This window comes from Equus caballus, chromosome 10 (genome assembly GCF_041296265.1).
Source record: "Equus caballus isolate H_3958 breed thoroughbred chromosome 10, TB-T2T, whole genome shotgun sequence".
Lineage (NCBI taxonomy): Eukaryota > Metazoa > Chordata > Mammalia > Perissodactyla > Equidae > Equus > Equus caballus.
In genome coordinates, this window is record NC_091693.1 from 88,170,684 (window position 1) to 88,189,387 (window position 18,704).

At 40.9% G+C, this 18,704-nt stretch overlaps 1 protein-coding gene across 4 annotated transcripts in view; it reads right to left on the reverse strand.

The window, feature by feature from the left end:
* Positions 1 to 544: 544 nt before the first annotated feature.
* The window catches only part of HBS1L (HBS1 like translational GTPase), a 78,365-nt gene continuing 60,205 nt past the window's right edge, over positions 545 to 18,704 (reverse strand). For all 4 annotated transcript variants that reach the window (XM_014735445.3, XM_023651137.2, XM_070225496.1 and 1 more), the window contains 7 exons: positions 18,241 to 18,309; positions 15,588 to 15,692; positions 12,269 to 12,359; positions 11,764 to 11,872; positions 5,734 to 5,834; positions 2,858 to 3,002; positions 545 to 1,166 (listed from right to left, as the gene is read on the reverse strand). In XM_014735445.3, coding sequence (XP_014590931.3) covers positions 1,155 to 1,166; positions 2,858 to 3,002; positions 5,734 to 5,834; positions 11,764 to 11,872; positions 12,269 to 12,359; positions 15,588 to 15,692; positions 18,241 to 18,309 — 632 coding nt within the window. In that variant the 3' untranslated portion in view covers positions 545 to 1,154. The remainder of the gene's footprint in view (positions 1,167 to 2,857; positions 3,003 to 5,733; positions 5,835 to 11,763; positions 11,873 to 12,268; positions 12,360 to 15,587; positions 15,693 to 18,240; positions 18,310 to 18,704) is intronic.

Consider the following 18,704-nt stretch of genomic DNA (forward strand, 5'->3'; position numbering starts at 1 on the left):
ATAAACCTTGGAGTTTGTCGTTGTGTAAAAAGAACGACTTACTCACAAGGGACGTACAGTCTACAAGCTATACAAGATAAAGTCATGAGGCCGGCCCTGTGGCCCAGTGGTTAAGTTCGCGCGCTCCGCTGCGGCAGCCCAGGGTTTTGCCAGTTCGGTTTGAATCCTGGGCGCGGACATGGCACTGCTCGTCGGGCCAGGCTAAGGCAGCATCCCACATGCCACTACTAGAAGGATCTACAATAAAATATGCAACTATGTACCGGGGGGCTATGGGGAGAAAAAGGAAAAATAAAATCTTTAAAAAAAAAGATAAAGTCATCACATATGTAATTCTAAAAGTGAAAAGGAGAAGAACAAAGTGAAGTTATGGTTAGAAATGGATGAGACTAAATTTGATCTGCTATTAGGATAAAAAGCAAGAATTCACGTGAAAGAGTTGGGAAACTCTTACGTGAAAAAGATGCACCAAATCCCTCAGCCATATTCAGTGACAGTGGTGGAGAATCGCATAAACATCGAAGAAATAAAACACATTCTGCTGTTATGCTCAAACTAAGGCATTTTATTAGCTGGCTTTATGCCTTAAATATCCTGGTTACCAAACAAACAGTTTCCACTAATTCTAGACTAAGCTTTCAAAGGTTTACTTGCTGGAGAAAGAACATTCTTATGCTTAACACATAATACCTTTATTATAACCTTCAGCAACCCTTAGCGTTAACTAAAAAAACTGCTCAGGTCAAACATTAACTATGGCAGCAACCCAATGTAGTTATTTTTCCTTAAAATTGTGCAGTATAGTTGAAAATCAAGGAGAAAACTGTAAACATTTTGTGGTTTGGCTGGAAGTAGAGTTCATTTCATGATGATTTAATGTCTTCCAATACATATTTTTGACAGTTTCCATAAATCTCAGCAAAGTAAATCCATTTATTAACATTTTTTAAAATGAAAGTGCAATATTAGCCTTTCTTTGCCAGTTGGCAACTTGAAATTGTTGCAGGAGTGGTTACTAATACTTCTTTGCAGCTGATTGTAGCTTCAATTTTCTCTCTCACTTAAAAAAATATCAATTGCACATTGCTCCTTTTACTGAATATCTGGATTCTTCAAAAAGAGAAGTTGGCTACTTCATTGCATTTGGAAACCCATCATTCTTTTATCTGTAAAGGAAAAAGGAGATATTTGCTATAATTTAATAAATCACATTATGAGAACAAGAGGAAAATGACAGTGAAATGATTATTGCATCACAATCAAATTTTCTCCCTTTTTCTGCATCTTTGCCCCTTCTCTAGTCATGCTATTTCTGATATTACTACCATCTCCCCGTTATTTCCCACAGGAAACTGTATCTCATTTTCAGAATACTCTTCCATAAAAAATGCTCAGACAGATCAGAAATGATGCTGCCGACAGCAATGACGTTGGATGACGTTTACTGCATGCTCTGCGTGTGCCAAGGACCAGGCCAAGGGCTCTGCACAGATGGTCTCACTTCACAACTACTCCAGGAGACACAGTCCACTAGCCCATCTTTACAGGGAATGACGCGGGGGAGAAACGCTGAGCCGGTGCAGCTGGAGTCCGTGGGGCGGCACCAGCCTGGGCAGTTTAGCTTCAGAACTAACAGGGAACACACGAGACTGAATTTCAGCGCAGCCTACAGCCCTGTGTTCAAAGCATACACCCAATTAAACAAAGTGAGTAAGTTGTATGCAGAAAACAATGAAATGAAGTAATGAAGCCCCTTTAAGAATATAATTTAGGGGCCAGCCCCGGGGCCGGAGTGGTTAAGTTCACATGGTCCGCTTCGGTGGCCCAGGGTTTCGCTGGTTCAGATCCTGGGCGCGGACACGGCACCATTCATCAAGCCATGCTGAGGTGGCCTCCCACATGCCACAACCAGAGGCACTCACAACTAGAATATACAACCATGTACTGGAGGCTTTGGGGAGAAGAAGAGAAAAAAAAAAATAAGATGGGCAACACTTGCTAGCTCAGGTGCTAATCTTTAAAAATAAAAAAATAAAAATATAATTTATATTAATCTTGACAATGTGGAAGAAAATTTAAATTAGTGAAATTTTCTGGTTCATTTCTGGCTATTTTCTCCAAAATTCAACTACACCTTCCATTATATATTAGGTATGTTTCAGAAACATTACCAATGTTACTGAACTTTTTAAAGAAATCATTTCAAATGCACTAAGAGCCAGCTATTTAAAGACATAAATTTAATGAGAGTTCTTTTATTAAACAAATCACTACAAAAACTCATCTCACTCTTTAATGTCTGCATTCCCATAATTCAGACTGCGTACTTACAGACCTGTCCCTCAACGCATCTCCTTTCATTTTGAGCAATGTTACTGGTGGAGAAGACAGTCTGGAGGTCTCTCGATGAGAAGTTCTAAGACCACATATTTTCTTGCCATCATTCTTTTAATTTTTTAATATAAATTTTAAAATCTTGTTCTAAAACCGTAACTGGGTTCCCCTTAAGCCATCAAATCCCAGTGACCCTTCTTAGAAAGACAGAGAGGACCTCATGAGCATGGACACACGCTCAGCCCTCTAAGCACCTCGGGCACCCTTCTCAGAGAGAGAGGACCTCATGAGCACGAACACACGCTCAGCCCCTCTAAAGCACCTTGGGGACCCTTCTCAGAGAGAGGACCTCGTGAGCACGGACACACGCTCAGCCCCTCTAAAGCACCTCGGGGACCCTTCTCAGAGAGAGGACCTCATGAGCACGGACACACGCTCAGCCCCTCTAAAGCACCTCGGGGCCCCTTCTCAGAGAGAGAGAGGACCTCATGAGCACGGACACACGCTCAGCCCTCTAAAGCACCTCGGTAACCACGCCGGCAGCGATGGTGGTGCCGCCGTAGCGCAGCATGAACCTCCCCAGCTCCTTGAAGTCTTTGTAGAGCTCAAGAGCCACGGGCCTTTGTGTCTGCAGCTCCACCAGCGCGTTCTGGCCTTTAGTCAACAATCTATCAAGAAAAAGAAAAAGAACAGAGGGATATCCAATAGTGGTGAATAAATGTAATAACAACTGACAACTGAAAAACAACTATTTCACACTCAATCAATAAATCAACTTAGTCTTTCAAAAACTTAAAAAGAAAAAAAGGTATTTCTTAAAACGAAAATACGTGCCTTTGAATATTTTCTGGATTAGCCAAAAGAAATGAGAGGAGTAATTCTAGGTATAAGAAGCATTAGCTAGCTCATATATATTTTTTCACCAATTTTCCACATACAATGCTATCCCTTGAAGGATCCTATAACCTAAAATGCTCAAAGCCCTTCCACCAGAGCCCTCCCTTTCACTCCTCATAAAATTGAGAGGTTCAATGATGGAATGAAGAAAGCAAGGCATGTGCATTTTAAAAGAGGAAGACAGGGGCCAGCCCAGTGGCGCAGCGGTTAAGTGCGCACGTTCTGCTTCAGCGGCCCGGGGTTTGCCGGTTTGGATCCAGGGTGCGGACGGACATGGTGCCGCTTGGCCAGCCATGCTGTGGTAGGTATCCCACATATAAAGTAGAGGAAGATGGGCAGGGATGTGCGCTCAGGGCCAGTCTTCCTCAGCAAAAAAGAGGAGGACTGGCAGTAATTAGCTCAGGGCTAATCTTCCTAAAAAAATAAATAAGATTTTTTTAAAAATTAAAAAAGAGGAAGACAGTGTCTCCCAGGTAAAACTCCAATTGGTGAGCCACATGCTAGGAAATTATCTTTACAGAGGATAATCCCCTGAGTGCCAACAGACTACTCTAAACCTCTCCCTCCCTCCTCTCTTCTCACCTAGGAAGAGTGGTTCTTTAACAGAGATTCAGGACAAAATCATACAAGGATTTTTCCACAACATATTGTTTGTATGAAATGAAGGGAGATAGGGCATGGGCCTAATTGCAAACAGTTTCATACAAATAAACAAACAAACAAAAATCTTTGTGCATGGGCCCCACCCACACATAGAGAAAGAAGCAGAACCCAAAAGGGGATATTTTGGAAATGTTCTCCAATTTAATTTTCATGTGCTCCAGAAGGCAAGAGGACAGCAATCATAAACTCCCCTTCTGAAAGGTTCTTTAAGGGACAGACCTTCAGAACAAGCCACTCAAGTTTCTAAACAAGGATTTCAAAATTTCCAAATAGTGGTTTTGGACAATTTCAGCCCAAAGTCCCATTCCTTAGGAAAGACAGCATCTAATATAGTCTGCACTTAATTTAGTTTCTAGAAAGTTCGATTCCATTCCATATAAAGCAATCAAGTGTACGATGTGCCTGAAGTGGAAACGAAGGGAAAGGCAAATGGCGCTGGCACAGAATAAGAGAAAGGACTACGCTACAAACAAGGCAACGGGGCAAATGAACATGAGGAAGACTGGAGCAGGAGCAGGGGAGGGGGAATTCAGGATCGAATGTGACGGGCCCATTTCAGACTGAGAGCTCTCCAAGTCAAGCGTGGAGCTCAAACAACCTGGCTCTTGCCAAAAAGCATATAGTTTCTGTGGACCAACTACCTGGGTTGGAATCCTGGGTCGGCCACTTGCTGGCTCTGTGACTTTGAACATGTTATACAATCTCTCTAAGCCTCAGTTTCCTTATCTGAAAAATGGGAAACAGAATAGTACCTGCTTCATACAGCTGCTGAGACTATAAACCACGCAAAAGCATTCACGACACAGCAGAGAAAATCGTGGTCTTCCAGAAATGTTAGCCATTAGTTACTATCACATTTCTCAGAATATTATAGCAGACACTCATGCTAGAAGCCAAAGGCTCAGGTTAAAAATAAAGAACCATGCTATGAAAGAAGTAACTCTTCCCTCCTAACAGGGAAACAGGCATGAGTTTAGAGCAGTGTGAAGATTCTCTCTTCTACTTGCAGCCAACTCATTAACCCACTAACCACCTTTGGCCTCTTACACAGGTGCAAAAGAGGAGGAAGACCCAAGGACTGAAAAAAGGGGATTTTGGGTGGGATTCCCCATAGGGTGGAAGTGAGGAAAACCCCAAACCTGAAGCAGCCAAGCCAAACTGTGGTTAGCCTTTAGTTGAAATGAGGTAAGAAACAAGATTCTCAGGAAGCACTTACTTTGAAGAATCCCAACCTTGTCCCAGCCAAAAGGAACTGTCCACACCTAGGCTGGACACTAATGGTCATCAGAGGGGACCAATGTGGTGGCAATCACCTTCGCTTAAAGCTCTAGGTGGACCTCAAGCAGAAAGGAAAATAATTCCAGGGTGGGAAAAATCTGGGAGCTACAGAGCATGCAGATCCCCTTCTTCCTGGGTGCTCTGAGTGCAAGGACTGATTCTCATTAAGGAAGTGACAAGAAAGTGAAGAAGGACACAGCCAGAATTTGGAACCAGAGGCTTGGCAGAATTCAAATTTATCTTTAAAAATGTAGGACTAATTATTTAAATATCTTTATTTTTACATGATCAGTATCTAGGGCTTGAGGGATCCCTATAAATTTATATTCACATTTTTATTAACAATCATACCCCCTCACCACACATGACAGAAATTATATCTAGCATTCACACCTAAGGGGGAGCTTAAACATTTGTTTCTGTGTTTTCTTAATCTAGTCCTTGAAACAATGATTTCTGAAACAAGGAAGAATAGATTTCACTTAGTACAAAGAGAAATACAATAGAAATGAATTAATCTGTAAGGAATTTGCTTAAATGGCTTGCGTGTGTTATACTCACTTAGGCTTCTTCTTTGTGACTTCGCCCGTGCTTTTGTTTAAGATGCTAATCAGTCGCTTAATAACAGCAGGCTCGCTGACGGTCTGGTAGTGGAGCAGCACCTAGAACAGAAAGGGGAACACTGAGACGCTGCTTCCGACGGCACCTCTGCCTTTTCTCTTGGCACCCACGTCTCACACAGTCAACTCAGCACGACCGCTCAGAGCCCTCCAGGACCTCTGCTCACTCCCTCCCAGCCCCACCACTGTAATCAGGTTGTTCCCAACTTACCAGGGAGCCAAGGTCATGGGAGGGTCCCTCCCAGCCCCACCACTGTAATCAGGTTGTTCCCAACTTACCAGGGAGCCAAGGTCATGGGAGGGAGTGTGAATTTCTACTCCATCACCTACTGTGCAAACTTTAATACATTATGTAACCTTATTACAGGGTTGTGATGAGAATTAAACAGGATCAGACACAGTGCCTGGTATACAGATGTTCAACAAATGTGAACTGTTTCATCATGAAAATGAGGGAAGGGGAATCGTCATAGCAGCAGTAATTACTGTATGCACTGTTGGATAATGAGAATAAAACATTATATGGGAGTTGAGACAAGCTCTGACTCAGACAGACCTCAGTTCGAATCCTGACTGTACACTTTCCAGCTGTATGATCTGGGTCAGGTTCCTTATCACTAAAATGAGGAAATTCACATAAGCTTACTTTAACGTGGTGCCTAGCAGGTGGTAAACATTCAGTTAATTTATGACCTTAAATATGAGATATTACTATTTATGTTTTAAATTAAAGAAATTTAATATCAAAAAAGTTAAGTAACTTAATGTGGCCATGGTGCTAAGTGTCAGCGGTAAATTTTATGCTTCGGTCGGCTGCACTCAGAGTGAGACTGACAATCCTCATTAAAATAAAAAGCAATGAGTGTGCAACACGTCTCCAGTTTGGGTATAGTGGAAAGAGCAAATACCCAGGAAGTGGCAAAGCTAGAGAAGTTTGATTTGTAAATACCACTTTAGGCTGTTTTCTTGAAGAAATACTAATTCTCTACTCTGGAATTTCCTGGCTAGAACAGTTTACACATTCAGAAAACAGAAATGCAAGGGGAACTGTGGACGCACAACCCTGGACTTTGGGAAAAAACTGAGTCATTCAATCAGCACCTTATTAATTCTATTTCTGTCCATTTTTTTCTCTCTTTCCTCACTGTTACAAAAGCTGTCCAGGACAGTCATCTCTCCTCTGAATTAAAATACAGGATGCAGGTTCCTACCTGCTCTCTGCCATCACTCTCGTCCCTCCATAACCCATTCTTCATATGCCTACCAGACTGATTTTCTAAAACACAAACTTAATGATACATCTTTGCTTTTTAAAACCGTGGGAACTTTAATTCCACTACAAGGCACCAGGCCCTTCTCAGTCTGACTCCCGCTTACCTCTCTAGCCTCACCTTTCTCCATCCTCTCTTGCATCCTACACCCCAGACACACTGAGCGTTGGTTCCCTATACACAGGAAGCCCTTTCTCCCCTTCAGGCTTTCCCGTGCGCCATGCGCTCTGGCTAGAACACACCCTCTCAAGGGGGCTGCTTCCCTGGGCAACGCCTGCTCACCCCATGCTACTGGGGGCCCAAACAGCATCACTTCAAGAAGCCTGAACCCCCAGTCTGAGCTGACATCCTTCCTCCATGTCCCAGAATCCCGCCACATCACATCTCACTTTTCCTGTAACTGCTGGTTTAAATGTCTCTCATTCCTGCAAACACGAACTCTGTGAGAAAAAGAACTCTGTAGACCAGGGCCAGACATTTCACTGGCACTGAGCAAATATCTCTGAAATGAGTGTAAGAATGAAGGAACAGAGAACATCTAAAACACATGGAGAACGTCAGTCACAAGAGTTTGGTTTTCTTTAAAGGCACAAGCGAACCTCCATTACTGTACAAAGGCAAACCAGCTTTCTTTTTCAATGGCATTTGACCACTGAGAACTGGAAAGATCCTCCCAAAATTAACAAACAACTCAGGGAAAAAAACCTTCCGGATGAAAGGGAACGGGGTGAGAGCCACACGTGTGCATTCCGTGGGCCCAGGCCTCCAGCAGCACCAGTGTACACACAGGCAGGGCTACAGACCTAAGAAATACCCCTTTTGCAAAAAGCAGCTGAGGTTAACAAGCGGGATTCCCCTCACTGGGCTTGGGTGTGGCTAAGAAACTGTATTTGTCACCACCTCTTGCCAATTCGAAAGAACAGTCGCATGAACCTCATTAGGCTCCTCCTAAGCTTCGAGTCCCACGTGTGGGCCCCGGGGAAAATCAGAGTGAATGAAGAATGGGCTGTGGCAGTACAGGCTCAGGTTTTAGGTTTACTTGTCTTTCTATCTCCGCAGCGTCTTACAGACAGTAGCTCAAAAAAATATTTAATGAATACGTGTGAAAAAATCTACACGCATGTAAGTGTCAAGTAACTGTCTACTGCTTTAGCATTTTAATTTATATTATATATAACCAAAGGCATCTGTAATTCAAAGCCATCTGAAGCATAATGCAATAGGGAAAAGCACTGGGTTTCAGGGTGAAAAGTTCTGCGCATGAGTCCTGGAGTGCCCACTTATGACTCAGGTGCCACAGCCTCTCAAGTCTGCAAGTCCTCATCCGTAAATGGGGACAAGCTAAGACAGGTCCACAATCTCCTACTGCAACTCCTAAATCCCAAAAGACTGAAAACCTAAGTCTTTTCCTAATTCTGTTATAAATCCACTTGAGTAGTCAAACAAGACTTGAAGTGAGGCAATTTAGAGTCCTTATGGCTTTCACTGAGCATTAATGTTAATAAGTTGTGGAGAGGAATCTTCAGGATGTTCAATTGCAGGGTGTCGCACATTCTCTGTGAGGGGTCTTACATAACATGCACACACCATATCATCTCTCTAAAATTGGAACACTTCTCACTCTGGAACACACGAGCCTGAAGAGTTCCAGATAAGGGCTAGGATGCCGTACCTCACACAGGGTTGCGAGAATCAAATTATCTAGTGTTTTATAAACTATAACAGGCTACATAATCTGTTAGGCGGCAAAATAAGTCAAATTAGTATTTTGCTTACACCTCCAGGTGATTTATATTTAAAAATTTTCAATGCATAGATGGTCAATTTGCAAAAAGGGAGCCAAGACCCTTCAATATGGAAAAAGCAGTTCTTTTCAACAAATGGTGCTGGGAAAACACGGAAAAGAATGAAGGTGAAGCCTTACTTTACACTGTACATAAAAATTAACTCAAAAAAAGACCTAAACAAAAGAACTAACACTACGAAACTCCAGAAGAAAATAGAGGAAAATCTTTTTGACGCTGAATCTGGCAATGAATCTTTGGATATGACAGCAAAAGTATAGGCAACCAAAAAAACAGTAGATCAACTGGACTTCATGAAAATTTAAAACTTTTATGAATCAAAGGATACTACCAAGACAGTGAAAAGACAACCCACAGAATGGAATATGTGCAAATCATGTATCTGATAAGGGGTTAATACTTAAAATCTATAAAGAAATAAAAAGATGCTCAACTTCACCAGCCATTAGAGAAATGCAAATCAAAACCACAATGACATCCACCTCACGGCCATCAGTTTGGCTATTATAAACAAACAAAAAAATCACCCACCCACTCAACACAAGAAAGGAAAATAACAAGTGTTGATGAGGAAGTGGAGAAATCAGAATCCTTGTTGCACTGCTGGTGGAAATGTAAAATGGGGCAGCTGCTATGGAAAACAGTTTAGCAGCTACTCAAAAAGTTAAACATACAATTACCATATGATCCAGCAATTCCACTCCTGGGTATATACCCAAAAGAACTGAAAGTGGGGGCTCAAAAAGATCTTTGTGTGCCAGTGTTCACAGAACTATCATTTACAGTAGCCGAAAGACAGAAGCAACCCAAATGTCCATCAACAGATGAATGGATAAAAAAATGTGTTCTATATATACAATGGAATACTACTCAGCCTTCAAAAGAAATGAAATTTTGACACATGCTACAGCATGGATGAACCCTGAAAACACTATGCTAAATGAAATCAGTCAGACACAAAAGGACAAATATCGTATGACTCCACTTATGTGAAGGACCTAGAGTAGGCAGATTCATAGAAAAAGAAAGAATAGTGGTCACGGTGGTGGGGGAGGAGAAACGGGAGGTACTGTTGAAGGCGCGCAGAGCGTTAGTCTGGGATGAATAAATCGCTCTGGGGATGGATGGTGTTGATGGTTGCACAGCAGTGAGAATGTACTTAGTACCACTGAACTGTACACTTAAAGATGGTTAAAATGGTAAATTTTATGTTATGTATACTTTATCACAATAAAAAAATAAAACATGAATTTAAAGGCTAATTCTTCTGTTTTTTCTTCTTAAAAATATCGTGAGTTTACCAGATAAACCAAGGGAAACTTAAATCTATTTATGTAGCATTAAGGAATTAGTCCCTAAATAGTCAAATCTTAACTGCTTAGAAAGCCTTTCCTTGGTATGTACTGTACGTATGTATGAATACAGGTTTGTTCCCACAGGAAGTGGACTGAACAACAAAACATGACCATTTTTTCCTGAAACAATTTCATCCTGGTATTCGTGAATCAATATACGCAGGCGGAATCTCAGAAAGCAGCACTAAAAACTTTCAATTCATACTTATTTTTAAGAAACGACAGTAGACAGGAAGACGATATTACTATTCAAAGTAACCGTTAACCTCTTGACCTCTCTATCTCTCCAATGGCAAAAATTATTGCTGCATGAGTAAAAACACAGTCCCAACCTCTCCAGCTTCTCCCTGTAGGACACGCTGCTTTCTAAGAATGAGTGCCATTTGTTCATGGCAATTAGGTCGTAGTTTCCTGCCTATCAATACATGAATTTTTAATATTTAAAAATTAAATATTTTCAACTATAACAATTTTTTTGGAGAGAAGTCTTTACTCCTTTTTTTATCGTATGGGAGAAATGGAATATAATTATAAAACTAAAGCACTTAAGCATCTTATAAGCAAAGCACATGGTTATCTCAAATAAAGGCGTATGAGCATAAAACGAATTTAAATGAGTTAAATAAATTTATTTCCAACTTCTAATATACTATCACTAACTAAAAGTTTAAAGGCCAATTACTATTACTGTCTTACTTTTATTTCAAAGATGCATCAAATGGTAAAAATGATCTGCTTATATTTTCAAAGACAAGCAATTTAATTAATTAAACTCTAAAATTAGAGTTATGTCCCTAAATATCTGAAAAAACTTACACAGAAAACAAGGAATTCACCCCATTCACAAGTAGTGTCCTTTGTGGATAAAGTAACATTACAGTATGAAATCCTCCTCTTCCCATAAATATGCATGTTCAAATGATGCTGCTCAATGAGAACCTGCATGCCAACCTCACAGCACGCAGGGTCTGAGCGTGTGCTTCAGCACAAAGTTTACCCCATGCCAAGGATCCCAGAACAGACCCGTAAATGCCAATGGGGGGACAACATGTACACACAAAAATACACTGGAATGCACGAGTAGATATGTATGGATTATGCAATTACAGAACATTCTTTGTATTTTTTTGTGTTTTCCAAAATTTTCTATAACAATGTATTACTTTGTGATCAGAAAAACTACAAATAAGCATATTAAAACAAAAGAAAACCAGAAAGACCCAATCTGAGAAGATTGTCAGGTAACCTTTAGAACACAGCAAAAAAGTAGCTACCATTTTCCCTGTATAAATTTTATTATTATTAGTTTGTATCCGATTGATTATAAAAGTTTTCCTCAATGCCTTTTTGAAAAAGTCCCCAGGCTCAAGGATCAAAACAAAAAGGATTTCAAATTCTAATTTCATGTTTTTCTGGAGTAGAGTAATAAGATGTGAGTTGAAAATAACGACAGCATCATCACTTATAAAGAAAGCTATTACTCTTTAGGATAAAGTTACTCTGAATTTATAAAAACAATAACAAACATTTTGAAACTTACAGGAAATCCTTTTGTGACAGGAATTTCAATATTAAAGATGAGGATTCGGGCCCTGAAACGAGTGCAGGCTTTAATGGGCTCCCTGGGGCCACAGAAGATGCAGCCGACACTGGAACAAAAACAGAGAGAAGGCAGCTGGGGGAAAGTAAACATACATGCAGCAGGACACCTCTGAGACCATTTACAAGTGGAGCAATCAAGGACACGAGGGGCCTGCTCTCCACACTCCCCAGGTCCACGCATGGCTTTATGTCATTAATACCCTGGCATCATTTCATACCTAAAGTTTTTGCTCAGAGAAGAAGTACATGTGTTGATATTATTAACTGCAATGTGAAGGAGGTTTTACTTATCATTCTTACACTTCTGCAAGTGCCTGTTTTTGGCCAAATGAAATTCAGAATTAATACTCATTCTTTCATTTGAGCTGGTGAATGGCAAAATTTACGTGTTTCGAGGTCCTATATCCAAAACACTGGCTGCGTAAACTCATTTTCTCACTCACTTGATTTTGATGATATCCATCCCAACCAACGTAAGACTGACATGATCGCCCGCGGCCGCCCAGTCGACAGGTTCATCGTGCAGAGTGATTCCTGGAAACGAGTAAGAACCAAAGCGCACAGTGAAACGCCTCAATATCAAACCATAACAACCAGGAGAGCTTGCTGCTGTGCCTCAGCAGTCACTACTCATCATTTTCAGTATGAATGGATTGAGAGTGAGAAGCGTAACTGTGAGCGTTGAGGAAAACACACTTCCTCCAGACTTGACTCTTCTGGAACACCGCCCTAAACATAAGGTGTCCATAAAAAGCTGACTTCTGCTTATTTAATCAAGATTGTTAAACTCATTTACTCAGCTGGTATATTCATTCAACAGGCCCCATACAAATATTTCTCTTATATCAATGAATGCAGGCATAGTAATACAGTTCAAATTACTTTTAATAACATAAAAGCTGGGACAGGGGAAGGTGCCTAGTAGTATTCTGTTCTCTCGAGCTTTGCTTTTAGATAACCATCTAAACAGCCGCCTGTGTTCCCCGAGGAACCCACAAGGCGTCGTGTTTAGTCACATGGTGCTCACGCAGGCCCCTCCACTATTTCTGGCCCAAGAGAACTGCCTCCCAGAGAGAGACATGCACGGTGATAACTGGTTAGATGAAAAGAAAGAGATGAATGACGTAAGAAAATTTAACTTGAAAATGAACCCAGGCGCTGCTATCTGGAATAATCCGGGAGGGCGACTCAGGGCAATACTCGGTGTCCTTCGTCAGAGGCTTTCAAAGCAGTCTCATGTGTGCTGTCTCCATGGCATAAATTTACGGGAGAGTTCCCTTCCACTGGAACTTGAGCCTTTTGAGGAAGACAGCCTGTGGGCCAACCATCGTGGAATAGTTCTTAATTGACATGTTTTCAGTAAATCATAATTCACCCGTATCTTTCTGAAAATCCTCATTTTTCCCATGGAGCACACTGTTAAGTGCGTTCCTTTCAGACTTCTGGGGAGTTCCAGGAGAAACTTAAGAGCTCTGAGACAACCTATGGTTTCATTCACTATTTCATGTCTGTCTACATCTACATTAATCTGAGAGGAAGGGCCATACCTTTCATCAAGGTGTCAAAGAGATTCCTGACTCTGAAAATGTTACCAAGTATGATATTAAGGAATGTTTGTTAAATATTCAACTAAATAAATTTAGTTTTTAAATGTAATATTAAAATGACCATATCTGATTTTTGCTATGAAACGTGGGACTAACGACAGGAGCTAGCTACTTATGTACAACAGAGACTGCCTTTGGCTTAAGATTTGAAGAGCTTTCCTACTAGAAGATCAATTAACCATACAGAACTTTATAAAGGTAATATAAAATCTGTTTTTCTCCCCCCAGGCATGTTACACTGTCCAAGCTACGCTATTTCTCTTCTGAAGGACCCTCTTCACTGGGTCTGTGCGTCAGCCACGGCAGCACCTCGGGCGCTCTAACAGAAAGGGGCATTAAACAACCAAGTCAATGAGGAGGAAGCAGAAGGGTCAGACCCTGAGGCCTGAGAACGCATGTGGGCTAGGAGGGCAGCTCTCAGGAGTGGGTGGGTCCCGGGGGCTTCTGATATGGCTCTACCTTTAAGAAACATGGGATTAAAGATAAACGTTGGAGTTTCTCTGGTGGGGAAGGGACTGAAAGAGAGAGGAAAATAAGGTGGGTGACCTTCAGAGGTGACCAAATTATGACTTTGGAGGTCACAAGGCAGCCAATCTGTAAAGTTCACGATAATTTTAGGATCACGGCTTTAACTCACGCCTACTGACTGTAAAAAAACATTCCTATTCTCAAAAAAGCTCATCAACATACAAAGAAATTTCAAAAATATTGTAACTCAATCACTTTAAAAAAACAAAAGTAGAGGGGCCAGCCTGGTGGCATAGCGGTTAAGTTCACATGCTCTGCTTTGGCAGGCCAGGGGGTTCAGGTTGGGATTCTGGGCACAGACCTAGCACTGCTCATCAAGCCACACTGTGGTGGCATCCCACATAAAACAGAGGAAGATTGGCACAGATGTTAGCTCAGCGACAATCTTCCTCAAGCAAAAAAAGACTGGCAACAGATGTTTGCTCAGGGCCAATCTTCTCCACCAAAAGAAAAAAAGAACAAAAAAGGAGAGAGCTGAACTTGAAAACAATAGATCTATGGAAAATAAAACTTTTTTTTTAAAAGTGCATATTACTTTTTTCTAAACAGAATATTCATGATCCCTAAGCAAGCAGAAAGAAAAAGGTAAAATGGAAATAACTGCAGCTTTCATTCCCTTATTCATTTTTAAATTTAAAACATGTTACCTCTTAATAGATATTCATTAACCTCTTACAATCTCTAAGAAATCAGCTGTTAAAGTAGGCAAATTAATTCAAACAAAATGTACATTTAAATTTATAAACTGGTTAGGTACAACTCTGGATATAAACTCTAAATAAGAGTAACAGAAAGAAACGTATGGAAATCAAAACAAATTTTAACATTCCCAGTAGGTTATATTTAGCTTAAAATTGTTACAAATCATATTACTTTACAGTATAACAGGTCTTCAGTTTTATGTTGAAGTCAGAAGCTTAGTTGGAAGCTAGACTAAGGCTAATAAAGAATTATAAACTCAATCAGAATTCAGAAAAGAATAACATATATATATGTATGGTCAAATCATCAGAAGACACAGATAGTTATCAGCTATGATGAAAGAAAGGTCATATATTAGATCTACGTGCAAAAGCAGTAACTGTGGCACTTCAGCTCAATTTCTCTATTCAACACTAAGATTTTCTGCATTTGCATCTTATTTTCTTACTTACGTGTTCCTATATATAAAAATTTTTTTGGTATAAATACAGTCAAGGCTGTTAACATATAGTAATTCTGAAATGCACATTTCAGCACAACAGACCCTAGTAGTTTGTGCTGCTACTGGCTACTTAGTGCCAGGTTGAGGTGAGATTGAAGTTCTGCTACTGAATACTATTTTAAATGTATCTGTCAGGTGTCTCTACATCTGGTTAAATCCTAACCAGTCTTCTTGAATCAGCGTCAAAAAAAATATGCTACCACATTTAGACTGTAATATGTACATATATACACACATAGCCACAACAGAAAAAAATCGTTTAATGTTTTCACATTTTTATCTTTAACAGTCAGTATCATTTTGACAGTCAGTTACAATTTCAGTAAGAGGTTATTTACTCTAGAGTTAATAACTAAACTACTTTTAAAAATCTGCTGTCTCAACTTAAGGGTTGTTCAGCAAGAGACCCTTGCAGAGGAATACCTTTTGCAGTACAAGTTTCATTAGGAGGCATTGCTAGCAGTCGGTCCCCAGTCTGGATGTAACCAGCTTCAATTTTACCAGTTACACAAAATCCAGATCCTTGATCTGCAAAATGAGGCAACATTCTGTAATGTTTCATAGAGTAATGTTATCCAATAATACTGTTAGCGATATTTAGTTCCCCAAAACTAAGAGTTCAAAAAACATTAGCAATTACCATTTCAGAATGTTTAGCATATCTACTAAATATTCTACTCTTGAGTTTCTTACAAATAAAAATATCCATGCTACCAAAAGTCAGAGTTCATTGCTTTTTCAAATATTTACTGAACTACTTAGGTGCCAGGCACTGTGATAAAGCCTGGGGATAAAGAGATGAAAATATAAGCCCCTACCTATACAGAGTTACACTAATGGAGAGAAAGACAAAAACTATGACACTGTCCTGAGACAAATGCTATTTACAATGTACAATGGAAACAGAAAAATGTGCACAGAAGAACCCATGATGAGGGAACCATTACACTTTGGCTGAGCACTCTGAAGAAGAAAGAACGGCCACCAGGAACTTGTGTGCACAGGTAGAGAGAAGGAGGAAGACACTGCTGATCCAGGAAACTGCATGTGCACAGGCACAGAGTCCTAACCGGATGTGGGATGTGCTAAGACCCTTGTGACATTTACATGGGGGATCACACGGCATAATGAGGGAAAGGCAAGACATGAGGCAACAGAGACAGGAAAGGGACAAGTAACAAAGGGGCCTCTTAAGTCACACTCAAGGCTTGAATTTCATGCTTGGTTAAGTTAATGGGAAGTCAGTAAAGAACGGTGGACAGAGAAGGTGCATGATGGTATTTGAGTGTCAGAGAGGAGAGGAAATGCATACATTGACTGTAGAAAAGGAATAAGCTCAAGGATTTCAGAATAAGGGATGACAGATTTTGGGTGATAAGGTAAGTGAGGGATAATGACAAAGGGGAGAAAGCTGAAAGGATGATGCATTAACTGTGATCCAGGAAATCAAGGAACAAGACCCATTTTAGCCTCAGTGGATCCGAAGTGTCTACAAGACATACAGGTGGAGAAGATGCATTCCAGGGGACACCAATCCCACCACATTCCAAGAGAAGGGCACCCCAAGAGCACACTCCCTGTGGAGATGTCCGGAGCAATTAGCATCTGTATCAGGAGAGTGAGAACAGGTTTGGGTTGGAGATACAGATTTGGGAAGCATCAAGATGCCCGAGGTAGATGAACTCATTGATACCCACCCAAAAGGAGCATGTAGACGAAGAAGAGAACTGAAGCAAGAGAACACCAGTTAAGAGACAGCAAGAAGAGCCCCCCAAGAAGATAGGAGAGGTCAGAGAAATAGACCACCAGAGAGAAGTTTCAAGGTGGATGTGGCTACCAGCCTCAAAAGTAATGCCAAATTCGAGTAAGACGGAACTAAGACAGAATTGAAAACTGTTCGCTGACTTTGGCAACCAAGAGGTCAATTCATAACCTCAGCGGGAACATAATGAGGACAGCAGCGTAGGCAGAGGCAGGAAGCTGCCTGAAGAGAGAAGGGGAGGTGAGAACGTGGAGTAAGCAAACATGGCTAATCAAGAGAAAATCCAGCACCTCTGTATTTTAAGCAGATAAGCGGCATTCTGGAAACCATTACCATATTTCCTCTACTACTAGAACCTCAAAGCTAATGATGATAATGATGCATTTCAATTGTATTGAAGGATTCTTTCAAAGCACCTTCACTCGCTCATTATCTATTTATTGTGTGTATTATGTGCCAGGCACGAGGGAGGTCCCGAAGATGTAGACAGAGAAGAGACAGTCCTTGCCCCAAGGAGTTCACAAGCTAAGTGAAATACATGGGCAGCATAGAAGCAACTAGAAAAGTGCAGGAAAAATGTAATGATAGAGGGTACAGAGAACACAGAGGACCTTGGGGTATATGTGTGGGTGAGCTCACCAATTGTGAACTTACTGCTGCTCGGTTCCCAATCCACTCTTCACCCCTGCTCCATGACAATGGAGATTTGGGGGACAACTGACATCTTCATCATACTGATGATGCCAATGAATAAATACATCGTATCGTATTTTTATTGAGATGTTTTATTCCATTTCCATTTCATAGTTTTCTATACAGGATCTTTTATCTAGTTAATAAGCTCTGCTATTAACCCTCCGGTTTTACCCGTGTGTGGTATCTGTCTCCTGACTGGACCTAGACTGCTACAGACGGGGTGGAAACGGGCAAGCAAAGAGAGAGGAGTGATGCATGGTAGACATGGGCAATGAGGCCTCCAGGAGGTTAAGAAATAGCGAACGATCTCGTCTGGTTGAAGGATACGGAAACTTTTAAAGGGAGAAAAATACCACGAGGCTAGAAAGATAGGGCGCAAGGTTTTTACGCTTGGAAGACGAGTATGAAACAGGGAAACGGGGAGTAAACGGAAGATTCTGGGCAGGGGAGTTAACCGACTAGAACTGTGCACTCTAAAATTAATCTGGCAATGAGCCTTACATCGACATGAAGAAGGGAGAATCTGCAGACAAGAGAACAGTTCCGTGCAAGGAAGGAGGGCAGGAGAGAGGGAGAGGTGGGGCCGTGCTGAAGCAGCATGGCAGTGGCAGCACTCACCTTTGAAAACGTCAGACACACATAACCTAAAAGGCTTGTCAACAGACCTCTGAGGAGGCTTGAAGGAATCTGGGAAAACGGCAAAAAGCAAGGTTTAATTTCAACTGTCACTTTGGAATCATCTCCAAAGAGCCCATTATAGTCTCATGTCTCTTAGAAAATAATCTTTTTTATAAATTACAGCAAGTGCACTGTCATTCATCTAATACTTTGTTGCCTATGAAGTGTTTTCACATATGCTACCTCATTTAGTGTCAAGGAGTCTATGAGGCAGGGGGCGTGGGCATGAGCCTCATTAATTAAATCAGGAGAACTGAGTAGCAGACAGTCTAAATATTGCACATGGTTTCAAAACTGGGAACTGACCTCCTCTGACTACAAATCCCAGACTTCTTCATACATATTCGTCTCCCATAAAGAACTCTAAATACCAGTTAACATCAAGCTCATAATGCCTTAAAATT